The sequence below is a fragment of the Giraffa tippelskirchi genome, chromosome 12, assembly GCF_054371585.1.
Source record: "Giraffa tippelskirchi isolate mGirTip1 chromosome 12, T2T-mGirTip1v1.2.pri, whole genome shotgun sequence".
NCBI classification, from domain to species: Eukaryota; Metazoa; Chordata; class Mammalia; order Artiodactyla; family Giraffidae; genus Giraffa; species Giraffa tippelskirchi.
In genome coordinates this window covers 114,312,501-114,331,768 of record NC_137286.1, presented here as the reverse complement: position 1 = coordinate 114,331,768, position 19,268 = coordinate 114,312,501, and the positions used below count along the sequence as shown (strand labels likewise).

Sequence of the window (19,268 nt, the reverse complement as noted above, 5' to 3'; positions counted from 1 at the left end):
TTGGAAAAGTCCCTGATGCTGGGAAAGATTGAAGGCAGGAGGAAAAGAGGACGACAGAGGATGAGATGGTTGGATGGCATCACTGATGTGATAGACATGAGTTTGAGTAGGTTCTGGGAGTTGGTGATGGACAGGGAAGCCTGGTGTGCTGCAGTCCATGGGGTTGCAAAGAGTTGGACACAACTGAGTGACTGAACTGAATGACTCCAGATTAGATACATATGATTTCAGACTCAAATTTTGACGTTTATTTCTTTTTTCAGCTTTGTGGAAGTACAGAAATGTGTACGTAGCACAAGCCCCTGTTTCACATGAAGCTGTTATAATTAGCTGGTTCTTTAAATTACTAATTGATATGCGGAAGTTGGATGCTTGAGAGAAGTGTTTTAGTTTCAGTTTGGTTCTTTTTCAATTAGCTTAAATTATTTAAGGTGAATAAATCTACTGCAGTGATTTAGTTTCTTTTAATAGAATCTCATGGTACAACATAAATTAGGTCAAGAGAAGCCATTGGATCAGTGCAATGACAATCTTCACTCATAAATGAAGAGATGTAAGGAAAATGGAACATTTGCTCTAAATTATTATTATTTTGAAATAAAGTGAAAGGTTTTATTGTAATGTACAAAAGACTTGCATTTCTTGCCATATTAGAAATTAGATATTTCTTTCTGTTGTAATGATTTTTGCAGCAAAAAAGCAAAAAGAGAGAGAAAGAAATGAATAATGTAATGCCAACTGTTGGTAATTTTCCTTAACATACACTTGCTCCTTTCCTAGGTGAGCTGGATTGATACTAATCAAACCCCAAGGGGAAATCATTTTGAACATAGACAGCATTTATTTCTTGAACAATAAAGTACAAGGTTGTCTCAAAATCATACGTTGTAAGTAACAGGCCTAAATTACACTAAGAAAATTAAATATCATGACTATGATCCCACCACCCTCTAGAGGAGGATGAACAACTTGAAGTTATGAATGAAGAGCTATATTTCTTTTTGATCTTCCTTGTCACGTGGAAGTATCTATTTTTCTGAATTAATCAGAATTATTCTTTTCCATAGTCCAGCTTTAAAGCAGCAACCAAAACCCTGCTTTTCCAAGCACTACAACTGAGCTATCACCATTCATATTTTTTCTTGAGATCATATAAGAAAAATACATTACTTATAGGCTGAATATGGAGATTCAATGAAATGGTGGAATAAATGTAAGAACCTGATGACAAAAGTGTGGAGAATATATTGCTTCAAATAGTCCTCCCATTCTTATCCTATTGTTATTCAGTGTGTGCTTAGTCACTTCAGTCGTATCCAACTCTCCGCAACCCTATGGACCATGGCCTGCCAGGCTCCTCTGTCCACGGGATTCTCCAGGCAAGAATACTAAAGTGGGTTGCCATCAGTTCAGTTCAGTTCAGTCGCTCAGTCTGTCTGACTCTTTGTGACCCCATGAATCACAGCACGCCAGGCCTCCCTGTCCATCAACCCAAACCCATGTCCATGGGTTGCCATGCCCTTCTCCAATTGTTATTCAGTGAACATGACTATATACGGTTCTTAACTCAGATCCCGACCTCTGTTTAGAAAGTGTGTATGTGTCATTACTGTATCAAAAAAACTTTATGATTACATTGTCTCCAGTTATTTATCTCATTGGATAACTCCCACAAACAAGACTTAGCTGTCAAAACAATCATTTCTATTATAACTTTTTCTCATCTCCTCCTCTCTTCACCAACAATCATACACTGGCAGAGCCCTGCATGTTACCATGATTCTAGAAAAAGAAAAAAAGAGAGACTTATTGAAGTATCAAAGGATTTAGAAGAGGATTTACATGGTGTTGAGAAAAGTAGAAAACATATGGAAAGATTATTCTTAGACTAAAGTGCCAATGAGGTGACTCTTTGACAAGAAATTAAATTTATGACACTGTTTTCTCTTTTCACTTATTACCTGCCTGAACTGTTACCAATATATTGACAAGTGGCCTCTTATAAAGACATCCTTTCAGAATGTTAATACTGTCAGTTACTCTCAGGTTGGTAAGAGCCACCTTCTGGGGGTCAATGCTTTTTGTAATTTGGTTTGATGAGTCATGTAGGTAGTAAGAAATATTGGGCCATAGGCAAACATGAGAACATCTAATGCTCAGTTTAGTGGAGAATGGAATAATGAAATGAGAAGAGCAATTTATTGACAATTCAAGACAAAGGTTACCTCTTTCATGTTTTTTTCTATCTGTCAGTTGTTCTGTATTCAAGATATAGAGAGGAAAATAGTTTATTTGCCTTTCTTCTATTTCTTGTTACTCTGTATTTAAAATATAAGACTCAGGGTAATGTTATGAACAATATATTTCATCAGTAGTACAGGTGAAAAGTTTTGTGCTCAAAGTTGAATGTCAATTCTAAAAGTTGAAAGTCAATCCTAATGTAAATCATCCCTGAATATTCATTAAAAGGACTGATACTGAAGCTCCAATACTTTGGCCCCCCTAATGCAAAGAGCCGACTCACTGGAAAAGACCCTGGTGCTGGAAAAGATTGAGAGTGAGAGGAGAAGGGGGAAACTGAAGATGAGATGGTTGGATGGTGTCACTGACTCAATGAACATGAGTTTGAGCAAACTCCAGGAGACTGTGAACGACCGGGAAGCCTGGTGTGCTGCAGTCCATGGGGTCACAGAGTTGGACACATACTTAGTGACAATAAAAAAAAAGTTGAATGACCATTGTTTTCACTACAAATTGATTCTAAATTTTATAAAATGGAATCACAAATGAACATTTATATCAGGTTGCTAAGTGAGGTTAACTTATACTTGTGATATTATCTGTATGTCTATAACTTTGACTTCCTGTGCAATCCATAAGCTACTTAAGCAAACAGATTTCATTTTCCTACAATGATTCCATAGTTTACTGTATTCTGTAATTTTCTTTTTACGTTTATGGACAGAGTCAGTGTGGGCAGTACTGAAGAGGGAGTTAGGGGAATTGGGATTACTCTATCATTATTTAATGGTATAACTTTATAGAAATGATTAACCTAGATGCCCCTAAGTTGCATTATTAGTAAAATAAAAGCGTTGCAGTAGATAAAGTCTTTCTCTTCTCTGTGTTTTACAAGTCCAGATTCCAAGTGTTTGTTAAATATTTTTCTAAAGGTGGTAATGTTAACAGATGGAGTAGAAGTAAAAGTTTTATATTCAAAACATTGTGTCAGGTTTAACTTCCAAAAATTTCATATTTTCTTATTTTAAATCATAGTAATTTAAACATTTGAATTGATTCTGTTTCAGCCTGATTCTATGGGTTAGTGTTTAGAAGTTGAGTGTTTCAAAAACTTCTGTGGAAATTTCTCAGTGATTTTACATGTGGCCAAATGACATCCCCATGGGATTCACTCCCTCTGACTTCACTACTGCTGTTACTTTGTAAACTCTGTGAGGCTGCAGGTTTCAAGCTAATCAGTAAAGAATGCTAAACTTGATGTATACTTGATTTATTAGTTATTATCAAGATTATAATACACTTCCCAGATATTTCTCCAAAATAGTAGATTTTTTGTTCTTAATCCAAACACTTAAAAATCGAATTTAACCAGTTGACAACTGGAAACTGGAATAGTGACTGTTTCCATCAACAGCCTCTAAGATCAATTTTTCTTTTCTAATGTTCCTTAGGAGAAAAACTCACATTCAAAATCTTCAGTCTCTCCTGCTTTACAATAAAGTTACTTATTCTAATTGCTTATCATTTCTGTTATTTAATCATTTAATGGTGAGGACAGACATATTTCAATCATAACTTCTATTTAATAGAAAGTATTGAGAAATAAAATAACTGTGAAAATTAGTTTCAGTTTTTTACACAGCTGGCATTTAAATAAGGATAGGAGGAAGACAGAGTGGAAAGAACGTACTGGTGTTTTCAAGTTGTTATATTGAACCAAGAGTTCTTCTAAGACTTGGAGCAATTTCAATTGAGTTGTAATTCAGACTCATATGGAGCTTACAATGCACCTTCAACAGAGTTTTGCAAAAAGTCTATAGGACCTGTCAGGAGCAGAAAGATTACTTTACCGTAATGACTGTTGAAATGAGCATGCTTTTTGATGTTTTATTTTCTGAATCGAATTGTTGGACAAGATTAATTGCACACAGCGAGAAATTTAAATGAATGACTATGTAAAGCATTAAGTATCTCTGTATGCCACTTGGGGGAGAAACACCTAGAAGGCTTAAATGAATAAATGAATTTAATGCGCAAAATGCCTGGGCTAATTTTAAAATTCCTTTACTAACATCCTTTATTGAAAATAGAAACCCACTTTATTCATCTGTCTTGGTTATATTGCTCTGGTTGAGGTAATTTAATATTCTTGCTTTCTCTAATCTTCTAGTTCAACAGAAGTAAACAATAGGTTTCATAAATTAAAAATACACTCTTCTGAACATGCTTATAAGATTAAAAAAAACAAGGTTGTAAACATTTATGACTGAAACAAACTAGATTGTTCAAATACTGCCATGATGTATCATGTATATCAATATGGCACTGATATCAGTTAGAATGCAAACAAGGTTTTAAATGATGTGCCCCTTCATTTCAGCTGGAGAATCCGCTTCACACCATCTGCCTATCAGATGGTTAGGAACCAGGACTGCGTATTAATGCCACATGTTCGATTTTCCTCCTTCTTGTAATGGTTAGATTCATATTGCTAATAGCTGTGCATGAGCACTGTCGATGAAATTTCTGTGACGGTGGAGTGATGAGATATTTATAAGCCGCCTGTCTCCCTGAATAATCAGTAGGAAGAATGCCAGACATAAATAACTTAACAATTCCAGAATATTAATAATAACTACCATTGGCTAGAAATGAGTGCATGTTAAAGTGTTTTTTTCTAAGTTTGGGTAAAGTGACAGACTCATAAAAAGTCTATCATATGGAAGCTTTGAATGCTTACTATCTCTTGCTTATAACTAATTTTATTTAGCCATTAAGTCTTGGAAAATACATTTTATATGGAATGTGATGTAAAAGTAGACAACATATCAAACATTTGGAAGTCATCTTGTTGTCTTTGAAACCAAAGATCAAAGATTAAACCTTTCAAGTTAATGAGCAAACAAACAGATCAGAGAAAGAATTTGACAGCAATATGTCCTTTTTATTGATATTTATAATCTATAGTTGTAATCTACTCTTTATAACTAGGAATACTAACTTATTTGGAATAAATAGAATGGGGGTATTTTTCCCTTTTTAGAGAGAGCAGTCAGGATTGTATAACAGTATTTGAAGTATTTAAAAGCACTTTTGATAAAAGTTGAGAGCAAAAAAAAAAAAAATGCTATCTTTGGAAGGAAAGGCTCTTAAACAATAATAATGCCTGCTTCTCTTCCAAATGATAAACCCATGCATTGGATTTTGGGTATTGAATTTGAAATAGCAAAGGCTTTGTATCAATATAGCACAGAGTGGAAATTTAATGATTTTATGATAAAAGTGATTGACATAGACTACTAAGTCAAATGACTTGATAGAAGCATGATCTTCAAGTGTCCATTTGTCAAATGGCTAGATTCTAACCCTATACTGTTGGATAGCTTTTGTCATATTTGCATTTTTGTAAATAATTGAACAAATGTAAAACTAAATAAAGGTGTGCTGGATTTTATGGGTTATTTGAAAATATTTACTACCGTTTGCAGAGGGTTTAGCTGTTGTGTGCATTATTTTACCTTTATGCCCCACAACACTACTGATCGGAACTGGTATCTCTGTTTTAAAGATAGGAATTTTGAAGGTTTAGGAATTATATAATTTACTGCATTATTTCATAAAAATGTGGCGCCTGTTGTCCAAAGTTTGTACGACTCTTTAAAGTGTTTCTTTCAGCCACCATATGTTTACTCTTTCTATGATAGTGAGTTTAGATAACTAGTAATTTCCATGTCAGTCACTTTTTCAAAAAGAACTTTAAAAGATTTTAATGGAACATCAAAAAATAAAATTATTATTAAAAGAAACCTAAAAGCCAAGATAAAAAAAATCTAACAATATCTAGTTAAAAGATAATATAGAATTTGCTTTGAAAGAGTAAACAGAACGGAGCCCACAGTAATGAGTTTGTAGTGTAATTCAAACGCTAATATGACAAGCTGTATTTCCAAATGCTGTGTAAAAATATGCTCATTCTTTTGTAAGTGAGAGTTTATAAAGATCAGATAGAAAAAAAAAAACCTAAATATTTCCTCATGCTCTAAGGCCTATGGATTTTAACTGAAGTTTGATTCACAGTCCCTTTTCTGAGGGCCAATATAAGGTCTAGGAATTGCACAATGTATGCATGACTTATTATCCTTTCTCTGAAGGGAGATTCTTTTTTTTTAAAACAAACTATCTTTCAATACATTATTTTATCAGTGACAGAATTTTAAGCATACATTAAAATCTCCCCATTGATGATGATAAAATAGGATTTAAAACATTTTAAAATAAAATAAATCTGCACTATATTTGACTACTCAGTTTAGTGCATGTTTTGATCTTTGTGTATAAGATACTATGATTGTTCTTGGGGCGTATAAAAATTTCAGGAAGCAAAATAGATGGTTTAATCTTTCCTTAGTGGGAGAGATTCTTTATTCTTCACTGTGAGGTGCACACGTGCACGCACACACGCAAACACACACTATGTGTGTGTGTGTTATATACACATAACTTTTCCCCCAATGAGAGAAAGAAATCTGATAAAAATTCTACGTGATTGAAGAATCAGAAGAAGTTACTCAAGCTCTTTGGTTAACAGTTACTGTATATACCAAATAGATTTGTCAATGTAAGTGGTTGGTTGACTTAATCACGTACACGACTACTGCATTTGTATCACACAGAAGTGCAGCGTTACCTGGCTGGCCTCTTTGCTTCTGCTGTGCTAAGCTACAGGCATAGAAGACTCAATTTTCCAAAGTCTGAACCTACCGTTCTTAGTCTGAGTCTACAGCAGTGTGTCTCAGATCCTGATTATTGAGTCACCCTAATTTTGTATTTTAACAAGTTTCCTTGGTGATTCTGAACTATACTCACTTTCAAAAACCACTACCAGTCTAATAAGCTTTTATTGTAAAATACAGCCACACTTTAATACAGTATATTATTGTCATCAAATAATCTAAGGGCAGAGAATCGACTTGTTGAAAGATAAAAATACAGATTTTTCAGTCCATTTCTCAGAGATGAAAAGTGAAAGTCGCTCAGTTATGTCTGACTCTTTGCAACCCCATGGACTATACAATCCTCCCATCCAAGGGATTGAACCCAGGTCTCCCATGGCAGGCAGATTCTTTACCAACTGAGCCACAAGGGAAGCCCAAGGATACTGGAGTGGGTAGCCTATCCCTTCTCCAGGGGATCTTCCTGACCCAGGAATGGAACCGGGGTCTCCCACATTGCAGGCGGATTCTTTACCAGCTGAGCTATGAGGGAAGCTCATCTCAGAGACAGATTCTGTGAATATGGCCTCAGGGAAGATAATCTTCAACTTCACCATGCTCTGCAGCTGGATTTGATATAGATTATCACTTTGAGAAACTGGATTACCTAGTTCTTAGGGAAAAAAATCACTTGTTTTTTTGGGGAAGAGTTAAAAGCAGTCATAAATGTGCTGTTTCAGGGTGGAATATTGAAGGAGAATATCATGAAATCTGAATATGAGGCAAGTGGAAAGAGTTGTAAGTAGGAAAAGCTTACACAGGGAGGAAAAGTATGTGGTAAATGTTATGGATTACCAGTGTTTACACAAGCAGACCATTCTTTTTTAAAAAGTTTTATTTCATATTGGATATAATTGATTTACAATGTTTTGTCGGTTTCAGGTGTACAGCAAAGTGATTCAGTTATATACATATATAAGCATATTTATACTTTTTCATATTCCTTCCCATTATAAGCTATTATAAAATATTGAATATAGTTCCCTGTGCTATATACTAGGTCTTTCTTGTTTTTCTGTTTTATATACAGTAATGTGTGTCCATTAATTCCAAACTCCTAGTTTATCCTTCCCCCAAAGTTTCTCCTTTGGTAACCATAGTTTGTTTTCTAAGTCTGTGAGACTGTTTTGTAAATAAGTTCATCTGTATCTTTTTTATTTCCACATATAAGTGACATCATATGATATTTGTCTTTGCCTGATTTACTTCACTTAGTGTGATAATCTCTAGGTCCATGCATGTTGCACCAGCAAACCGTTCTTGATTACATAGGAAGAGTTTTAACACTGTGTATTCTCTATGAAACATAGACCAAACACTGGAGCTATTTTGTGAATTTGTTACACTGTTCTTTCAAAGGCAGCATCAATAGGGAACAAAATATACAATGGGACCTCTTTCTAAAGTGAGTGTCTATATTCTAAAGTAAGTTTTTACTAGAGGCAGCAAGCCAGAGGGGATTTGAGAATTACATTAGAGATTTGAAAGGGCTATGACAAGGCCAACAGAAAGTGCAATAAATGCAGAAGTGAAGGTGAGACTATTGTAATTGTCTCCAGCAATGGAGAGTAAATGCTTTTTATTAAGTTAATGAGATTTGCTACTGTTAGTATATTTTTATTGACTGCAATATATATAGTGTTTTTAATGACATATATTGATACTGTCAAAGTGAAAGTCGCTTAGTTGTGTCCGACTGTTTGTGACCCCATGGACTGTATATTCCATGGAATTCTCCAGGCTAGAATACTGGAGTGGGTAGCTGTTTCCTTCTCCAGGGGATTTTCCCAACCCAGGAATCAAACCCAGCTCTCCCACATTGCAGGCGGATGACTTACAAGCTGAGCGACCAGGGAAGTCCAAGAATACTGAAGTGGTTAGCCTATCCCTTCTCCAGCAGATCCTCCCAACCCATGAATCAAGCCAGGGTCTCCTGCATTGCAGGTGGATTCTTTACCAGCTGAGCTACCAGGGAAGCCTGATATTGTCGAAATAATGCCCATATTTCTCTTGTGGCTTTCCAGGTAATCCAATTTCAGAAGCATTTTTTTTCATTCAGATACAAGTTGTGCCAGGCTTTGGGTTCAGTGTTTGAGATAGTTATATTAAGAATGTTTTTCTGTCCTTTTGGTGTTATAACCTAGTTAGAGGAGTCAGCCCTAACTAGCCCCTGAGCAACATCCCTCTCCCCACTCTCCCCCTCAAAAAAAAAAAAAAAAGTTTAAAGGAATGAGTTTGTGTTCTCAGATTTCACATTAAAGTAACCCAAGGAAAGTAAATTCAACTCAAATATACAACTCAAGATAACCAGAATCTCAGACATTAGAACTCAGCTCTTTGTATGGTTTTAAAGCTCTGTGAGTGATTCTAATGCACAGAGAAGACAAATTCTTTCAGCAGAGCTGAGAACACAAGGTCTACTCTTGTGGAGTAGGGTGGGGAAAGTCAGCTCTTTAAAATAAGCGAGTCTTAGACTGATTCTTGAAGTGTTGGAGCTCTTTCCCAGGTATATTGAGGAGTCAGGATCCTAAGCCTGCTTCCACTGAAAAAAGAAAAGTGAAATGAAAGTGTTAGTCACTCAGTCGTGTTCGACTCTTTGCAAGGTTGTAGACTGTAGCCTGCCAGGCTCCTCTGTATAGGGGATTCTCCAGGCAAGAATACTAGTGTGATTAGCCATTTCCTTCTCCAGGAGATCTTCATGACTCAGGGATTGAACTCGGGTCTCCTACATTGCAGGCATATACTTACTGTCTGAATCACTAAGGAAGCTGATCAAAGAGTCCAGATCCTGAGCCTGCTCCCTGTGGAGCATCATATTTAAGCCATCACATGATGGATGCAGGGACAGGTCTGGGGTATGGGACTGGACAGCTTTTCTAGAAAGTTTGCACACCATGTGCAGAGTCTAATTTGAAAGAGGAAATGTCTGTTAGAAGACACGAAAGATGTCTATGTTTCTGAAGCACAGAGAGCAAAAGGAACCTGGTGGAAAGATAATGCCATACAGAGAAGCAGAGGACTGAGCACGCAGAGCCCTGACAGACACATGAAGCACCCAGCTTGCTCCTCAGAGCAGGCATTGAATGCCAGGATTGGATTTTCACTTTCATAAGGTTATGTTGACTGCTGCATGAACCATAAGAGATGGAAAGTAGAGAAGGTAAAAGCTGTTAAGAAATAATTACAGTACTCCACGGAAGAAAAAGCGACAGCTTGCACTAGGGGGAGCCAGTAGAGATGGAGAAAATTGGCTGAATTCGAAAGTTATTAAAGAATTAAATTTGAGGACACATCAAACATCAAGGTGGGTTAGTAGAACTAAAATCAGCAACTGTTGCAAATGTAATAGCTTTCTTCTTGTCATCATGAAACCGTACTGAAAATAGAATATTTTTAAAAGTATTATAGCTAAGTTGTAACATGTATGTGTACCACACACACAACTATCTGTTGGAATTTGTATTAGAAATGCAGACCTGGGGAGAAAAATGCCAAATGCAAAAATAGAATTGTATCGTAAGTGCTCTTTTCATAATAAAATTATTGAAAGCATTTTTAAAAGTCAAGGGTTAATGCAGGCCGATAAGGAGAATTAGGATCTTCTAGCTGAGGGGGCTGTGGCCAGCTCATCATATCCTGCAGGAGTCATAGCTAAGACTGGGCTTGACTTATTAAAGTAAAAACGAGAACACAAGGCCTGCCTAATTTTTACTAAACATAATGTGGCCTTCTTCACACAGTTTATCTTATTTAATCCTTCTATTATCCCGTCGTGAATAGGATGACTTCACAGATGAAGAAACCATACTTAAGAAGATTTTATAGCTTATGTGAGGCCATATCACGCATAGTTATGTTTCATGCTACTGAGCTTGATTCAGATCTATCTAATAATAACACTCGTATCTCAAGTTGTAAGTTTTCGTTTTTATTTGAATACTATGGGACAAGATTTACCTGCTGCATAAATCAAAGATAAAGATGTGTCATAAATTGGAGACGGGACAACACAGGCAATCAAGGGTAAGGACAGGTGGGATGTTCACACTGGTGTCAACGCGAACTAAGGAAGAGAGATTTTCTGGGAAACACAAACAGAATTGTAAGAGAACAGGAAAGAAAATGTTCTGAAACATCTTTGAAGGAAATGAGTAACTGGGGAGTAAATTCAATCATAGGAAGAGGAGAGAATCAGTTCAAGTTGGGACTTAAATGGCAATAAGTGCTCAGTTCAGACCCAGATGAATTCTTGAGTTCAGACCAATGCCTTTTTAGGGGGTGGTTATCAGTTTGTCCTGCAAAGATGCAGTCTGAGAGTTTTGTTGCATTGGGGTGAAGGTTGTCAGGGTGTTTTTGGTCAGATCTGAAGGAAAGGTGAGGTCTTCCCCTAACCTCCAAAATAAAGCAGAGGTTTCTAGGGGAAAACAAAAACAAAACTTTCTTTAATTCCTGAGGCAGTAACTTCTTTGCTGTGGTAACTAGAAGCGATGATTATCGGGGAGGAAGAGGAGGAGAGAGGTGTTCAGTCTCTAACCCACTAGCTGCGAGTGGAAATAAATCATACAGATGAAATCAGAGCAGGCTGAAGCACTGTAGCCAGAAGCTCTGAAGCAGCCACAGCAAAAAGTATGAGGGCAGTGGGAGGGTATGTCCTTTCATAGATGTCAAAGTTCTAAAGTTAAGAGAAATCATTCACATAGTTGCTCAGACATGTCCAGCTCTTTGTGACCCCATGGACTGTAGCCCGCTAGGCTTCTCTGTCCATGGGATTCTCCAGACAAGAATACTGGAGTGGATTGCCATGCCCTCCTCCAAGGGATCTTGCTGACCGAGGAATCGAACCTGGGTGTCCCGCATTGCAGGCAGATTCTTTACCATCTAAGCCACCAGGGAAGCAATGAAGAATGTCAGGATGAAGTGAATTGACTTAGTAGAAGTTCACACATCTAAGGACAACAGACTGCTCCTCTGCTCTGAAACTCTGCTGGATACCTGGAGCCTGTACCTAAAGCTGACACTTCTCTTTCTGCTCTTCCATATTGGTCTCACTGTTATTTCTAATTTCAAGATCACTCCTTTAAAAAAAAATTAATTTATTTATTTGGCTTCATCAGGTCTTGTGGCACATGGGCTCTTTCATTGTGGTGCGCAGGCACAGTAGCTTCCAAGTGTGGGCTCCAGAGTGTGCAGGCTCAGTAGTTGTGGCACATGGGCTGAGTTGCCCCATAGTATGTGGGATCTTAGTTCCTTGACTAGGAATCAAACCAGTGTCCCCTGCACTGCCAGCAGATTAACCGCTGGACCACCAGGAAAGTCCCCTCATGATCACTCTTACCTGTCATTTTCTTAGTGAACAGAGACAAACTGTGTGGATAAATATGGCATAGTGATTAGAAGGGTTGACTCTGGGACTAGAAAACTGGAGGATGAGAAGTAGAAGAGTCATCTGGGACATTCAATGGTCTGTGAGAAAGTGCAAGCTTGAAGAGACAGAGCACATGTGGGCCTCGGGGCCAAGTTCAACACAGGGGGAGCAAGGCATGAGAACAGGGAGACTTAGAGTGATTAGCTAGGTTTCCAGGTCCAGTGAAAAGCTTGGTGAATTAAGTTAAGCAGGTTATATTTTTGCCCTCATTAGGCAGCTGGACAGTATTGGAAGCAGGCAGGGAATCACATATTCAGATGGAGTTGTTTGAGAGAGAATGCTGGCCTTATTTCTACTATTATCCTTCTACATATGATTTATGCTTCTGCTAATACTGATGTGGGATTTTGGAGAGCATTCTGTCCATCCTATCAATGTTCTTTCATTGGTTCATTGGGAATGAATATACGATATGAGAGTGTTGCGTAAAGGAATCAGATACTCCAATATGTTTGTGTATGTGTTGTATAAAGTACATGACTTCTTATGTGAAAAATCAGAATTTGCATTACCTCATTTTTAATTTATTCTTTAAAGGTTTGACAGCAGCAGCTGCAGCAGCTGCCGCTGCTACCAATGCAGCTATCGCCGAAGCAATGAAGGTGAAAAAAATCAAATTAGAAGCTATGAGCAACTATCACGCCAGTAATAACCAACATGGAGCAGATTCTGAAAATGGGGACATGAATTCAAGTGTTGGTAAGTTTTCTGTTCAGTGAAACTTACTGTAATCATTTTGTTACAAAGTAACTTTCTTTTACAGAACCCAGCTATTGGCTACCCATTCAAGAAGTTTTTCCTTTTAGCTTTGAAGATAGTGTACCTTTTGAAGAAACCAATTAGCCTAACAACATGTATTCTAAATAAATAATTCACAACATTATTTTTAAATGTCAGAATTAACTTTAAGTCTGCAACTCCTACTATAAGATTTTAATTAGCATGTTTCATAATACAAATAAGCTTTATTAGTTAGAATTTTGAAATAATTGATTATACACAGGTGACAGAAGAACATTTACAAACAAAACCACACACTACTAACTTTTAATTCATTGGTTACCAAAGAAGAAATGTGCCTTAGCAGCAAAACATAAACTTCACCTTCTCATATGCTGGCTGCCAAGAATAAAAATTATGCTGATAATTAACTCTTTCTGTATACAACCATTATCAATTTCTCTTATTTAAACTATGCCACTTCAATTTCTTAATTTGATCTTTTTTGTTCTTGAGGTGTGGAGAAAAGTAAGATTAATAGTCACTGTTTAAAATAAAAGGAACAACTTTATCTTTGCAGAATTCTTTTGGGTAATTCATTTTGTCAGTCAACTTCAAGTGAGGGCTACATTTTTATTGATGATATCTTTTGTATCTCTGTTCTTGAGATACAATGTTTTATCCTCACCAAATTATTTTTCTTTAAAATATAGAAATCATGCTCAAAATATAATGTAACAGGAGAAATTTGGATGCTACAAGATGTATATAAGAGACTATATCCAGCATATATGTTCATGAGGGAGGCAATAAGTTATGGCAGTTCAATTAGATTTTCTTTTCTATGCTGCACTTTAACAGATTATCTCTAAATAATCAGTATATGCTTACTTTCAGTTCCTTGACGTTAGGTATAGGTGTAGGAAGGAATGCTGTGGACTTCAATGATAATCATTTTCACAACAATTCATGAGATCATGTGCTAGATATGAGTAACATAGTAAGAAGTAATTTTAAAACACATACACAAAATACCATGACTTTAGTGATGCCAAAGTGGAATGTAAAAAAGAAGAAGAGAACCTTTTCATCAGGACTAGGCAAGAGAAAGAAAAGGAGCAGTGTTAATGGCTTTGATTTGAGAGCATGATTAAGAAGGTGGTAGCAATTCTTAGAAGGATGGAAAGATGTGGAAGAAAGCCAAAGAATGGCACAAAAATTGAAAAGAACTATAGGAAACATCAGTGTTCACATTTGTGGTGCTTCTATTAAGAAGACAGAGGGCAGTGGATTGTTTAGGTTATAGTTTACACACTTCAATTTAAACTTTTAAAAGTTAAAAAACTATTGAAGTAAAATGAAAGAATTGTAATTATCTTTTTAAAACTATTGACTGCACACAGTTTTAACATAATGGTCTTTTACTATGACCGATAAAATAGAGCAAAATTGGACACTTTTAGCAACAAGTAATTAGCCATTATAAACCCTACTTATAATTCCAAAACATAATTTGGATTGTTTTCAAAATTTTAGGAGAGTTAAGACTTCAGTGCAGTTTATTGTTGGCAGTTGGTGTTGTGAGGAGGGATCTTTAAGTTAGCCAGTGTAATAACACTAGAACAAAATATATTGAAACTTTATACCTCGGTCAAATTTCCTGAGCAGCAGAGCAGAAACTGGCTTTGGAGAAACCAACAGGCATAACATAAAGAGAACTTAATTAGACATTGACATACTCTTAACATTTGATATTATGAAATAATATTTGCTTTCTGATCACCTTGTGCCTACTATAATTATTTGGATACCTAGACTATCATAATGGCTTAAACAAGAAACAGTTTAAATTTGTGTTTTAGTTGGAAGAAATCACTTTTCTTCCATTAAGGTATCTGCTTGGTAGTTTATATCGCTTTTTAGTGTTGACACGCATCATCCAATTTGAACCAGAAATGGGTATTTATTTGAATTTTCCTAACAGGTCTTAATACTTTGAGACTGTGTTACCATTAGTGCCACCATTAGTCCCTAAGGCACATAGATCATGTGTGTTATATATCTACAGCTGTTTTGGGGCAAAGTGTTATCATTGCTATTTTTCTTCTATTCTCACATACCGCTATCCTCTAAGAATTTTTGGTTTATTATCCTTCTGGAGCATACCCCTTGCTCCCCTCTTCTTTACTTGGAGATCAGGGAAAGAGTTTGGAGCAGGAAGCGGGTAGAGCGGGAGAAGATACAGGGCAATGGTTGGGGAGAGGGGTTGAGTTTGCATAGATCATAGTAGTTGCTTTAAAATGGGCCGCAGTTTTCTCTGCTTCTGAGGACAGTGCCTGCCTCTTGGTAAGTGTCTAATAACTACTACTTATTAAACACTTCTGAACTGCTATGTGACTTTGGAAAGTTATGTGAACTTTCTGAGCCTTACATTCCACATCTGAAAAATGGCATAAAAAATAGCATCTACATCATGAGAATGAAAGGAAAGCATATTTGTCAGGTGTTTATCATTTTACTCATTACAATGTCTGTTTATCACACTTTTGGTCATGTGTAAGGTTGGTTGTGTGGGTATTTCTTTTGCTATTGTTGTTATTTCTTCCAGCTTGCCCTCCTGAAAACTACCTTCTTCCTCTTTTTACAGCCATCAACTCTTTCCTCCTGTTTTCCTATCCTCTCTACTAGGTATTATTTGTTGAACTTCATGCCTGTGAGGAAATTTGGGGGCATCTATGACATCATTTGGATTTTGTTGTGTGTTTGATTTTAGCTTATTCTAGGAACTCAAAAATAGTCCTAATAGTCTCAACACTCACGGGGCACGCAGTCTAATGGGTGGCGTGGTTAAGTAAGACAGTCATAACAGGATATGGTGGATCCCCAGGAACATCAGTTACAGGAGGCGCTTAGGAAGTGGTATTGAAGCCTATGAATTCCAAGAGGAATCCCAAGAATCTCAGAAGCTTTATATTTCAGGATACAAATGTACTTACTCTCATGAATCTATCAGCCCTTTGAAGCGGCAAAACGCCTCAGAGAGGTGCTACTTAAATGATGTATTGTTACTCTCAGCCCTGCCTAAATCTAGTGGCATTTCTGAAGTCAGTTAAGGTTCTTTTTTTCCCTTGTACTCGTCTGGCTCACAAGTTCTGTTAAATGTTTCAGGGCTCTGTATGTAGAAACACTCTATTTTGCCTCCTCTTGGTTGTAAATGAAATCCTTGTTGCCCTAGAAAATAGATTTTTTTTTTTTCTTTTGCTTGTTTTGGTTTTATTTGGCTTGGTGAGGTGAGGGATGTTTTTATTATAGATGAGTGTCTAGTTCTTAATATGAATTGCAAAAATTAGCCAGGAAAAAAAAAAAGGTGTTTGAAGAAACCTGTGACACTGACAAATAATTTTCTTACATCCCAATTTTACTTGGTAACCTTGAGCTCACATCTTTCCAACAGAATGATCACTTTAGGAAGAAGTGAGGACTTTAGGATAGACCCGAGTAAGGCATCGGCAGGCTGAGTAAAATATATGGCCGTGTCGCCATTCTCCCTCATCCACAATCAATTGGATTCTTTTAGTTTAATATTTACTTGCTAAGATGAGATGCTAGTCTGCATGGTGATAAACAGTCTGCTCCTGGCATCTGAAGGTGACCTGTCAGTTCATATGGACAAATCTCCTGCTTACTGAAATGTACAAAATAAATCATTAAAGCAGGCAGGTGCTCATTCCCAGATTTAAATCACCATAGATTTATGATTTGAATTAATGCTTCATTTGGCCATAGAAATAGATGCTGAGACAAATGATATGCACTGGTTGGGGTTTCCATACTGTAGCCATCCTGATATTGATTACTGAGATGTCTTTGCAATCTCTTGTTTATATCAAGTACTATCTTGTGACAGGTTGGCTGATATAAGCTACATTGCAGATAAGAAGGAAAAATGTCCTGGATTCTTTTTAGTGGCAACACTATCCACAACATACAGACCAGATAAATTGCTATTTTTTTGCTTTAAGGACTGATCTACATAACCATCTTAAAAAATGCTGCTTGGAAATTGGGACTGGGATATTGGAAAGGCAGAATTTAAAACCGGTGAACCCAAGGTCAATTTCATAGTCTCTGTAGCTGTGTTTTATCTACTTATCTTTTTTTTTTTTTTGGCATCATGCACATTTTTGAGGATACTAAATTAATCACAATCGATTTAATCTAAATAAAGGAAACTTAATTTAACTTCTAGTTTTTAAATGCTATATAAATATTGACATAGTAAGCATCTCTTAATAGTTTCTCTGTTATTTACATACTTGCTAAACCTAATATCTTACTCCCTTAACTAATGACAACAAAGGAAACGACTCTTTTAAAGATAAATACATTAAATATTATTTCCAAGTACAAGCGTTTGTGGACTATAATTTACCAAGAGACAGGAAAAGACTGCATTTTTACTTCTCTTAACATTTTATTTAAGGAAAACACTATGTACACAGTTTAAAGAATACAGGAGGATTTAAGAGGGACCTTTGCCACTAGCTAATATCTGACTCATAGAACTGGTAAACAGCTATCAACAATAGTAGATTGCTTGCTTCGTAGGAAATGAGTTCATATCTATTCAAAATGTGATCTCAAAACAGATGTCCCAAGAAAATCTTATTGTTTAAACTATAGTCATAACCCCAAACTGCTGTTATTTCTTTGAGGAAGTGAAGTAATCTTAAGACTTCAGAGTTTCTCCTCTGAATACCATGGAAAGTAGACAAGAATACCCTAATGCAGTGATCCACAAACTGAACACATTTCATATGCCTGAAATGTAGGATTTGTTTGCATTTTCCAAATTCACAATAGTTAAAAGGATATAGGAGTTTCAAGTAAAAACAAGAATTTGAGTTTGGGATTAAACAGCTGTGTTCTTCAATGGTATTCCTTACTTCTTACCTCTGTCCACCAACCGACAAAAAAACAATGACCAAAAAAAAAAAAAAAAAAGCTGAGCAGATAGATAATAAAATTATCTGCCCCATCTGACCATCCCCTTAACTTTTTTTGCTAGTCCTGAAGAAATAAAATATTTTACATTGTAGTCATTTCCTTTCTTTTATCTCACGTGTCTATTTGGAAGGAAAAATTAATATTGTGATTTCAGGAAAAAGTCTTGGAGACCTTGAGAAAGCAAATAAAAGGAAACTCAGAACACAGGCCACCAAGCAGAGCTCTGAAGTTGCGCGTTGGATTCTCTGCTTTGGCAATGTTAATGAACCTCAAATCCTTCCTATAATTAGATGAGGGAATTGCTTATATTTTCAAACAGATGATGCTGCTATAATGAAACGATTGACAGGGAATTTAAGAGTGTCTACAGTAGTCATTTGGTTTCTGTTATAAAAAAAAAAGTTTAAAAAGAAGATTGGCTTTAGACATAGGTCCTGAGAGAGGTAGTAATTTACATAGCATGCTGTGACAGGTGTCTTTGTATAGGAAGGAAATAAAATGGAAGACTAGAGAAATGATGGGCAGGTATAGCAATTTTTCGGGGAGGGGGTGTCCTGTGCTTTTTCTGTGTAGGTTCTTTAAAAGGGGCCGAGACTCAAGAGATGGATCCGGATTGAGTGCACAGCTGTAACTGCTGATGAGCTAATTGCTCCTTATCTCTCAGCCCCATTCATCTTCATTTTTTACCAATTACTGAGAATTATCTGTGTTCTCAGTTGGATATGAGAGTTAATCCTTTTTGGTTAAGCTGGCAGTACTGTGAGCAGATTCCAAATCGGAGGGTGAAAAAGCCAAAGCAAGCTTGCTCTAAAAATGTCTCCAGTTCAATTACAGTATCAGTGATTCATAAGAAATCTGCCATTGTTTAACAGATTAAATGTGGAACTTTTTTTTTTAACTTTCTTAGTGTTTCTTTTCCTAACAATGATTGCTAAGATCCTTCTTCCTGTCTGATGAGTAAAATTTAACAATATTAACAGCCAGAGTCTTGTAAACATGGAAAGAGACAAGACTTCCCTAAAAGACCAAAAAACTCTGACACATGAAATGAGAAATATTTTAGAACTGATAGCTTTCAATTTATATATAAACAGTTATAATCA

At 36.3% G+C, this 19,268-nt stretch overlaps 1 protein-coding gene across 7 annotated transcripts in view; it reads left to right on the top strand.

Moving 5' to 3' along the window:
- DACH1 (dachshund family transcription factor 1) overlaps window positions 1–19,268 on the top strand; it is a 456,626-nt gene that overhangs the window by 231,938 nt on the left and 205,420 nt on the right. For 6 of the 7 annotated variants that reach the window (XR_014070377.1, XM_081546705.1, XM_081546703.1 and 3 more), the window contains exon 3: window positions 12,976–13,137. The exons of the other annotated variant lie outside the window; for it this stretch is intronic. Coding sequence is in view for 5 of the 6 variants with exons in the window: in XM_081546705.1 (XP_081402831.1) it covers window positions 12,976–13,137 (162 nt within the window). In the remaining variant the exon portion in view is untranslated. The remainder of the gene's footprint in view (window positions 1–12,975; window positions 13,138–19,268) is intronic. 7 annotated transcript variants of the gene reach the window in all.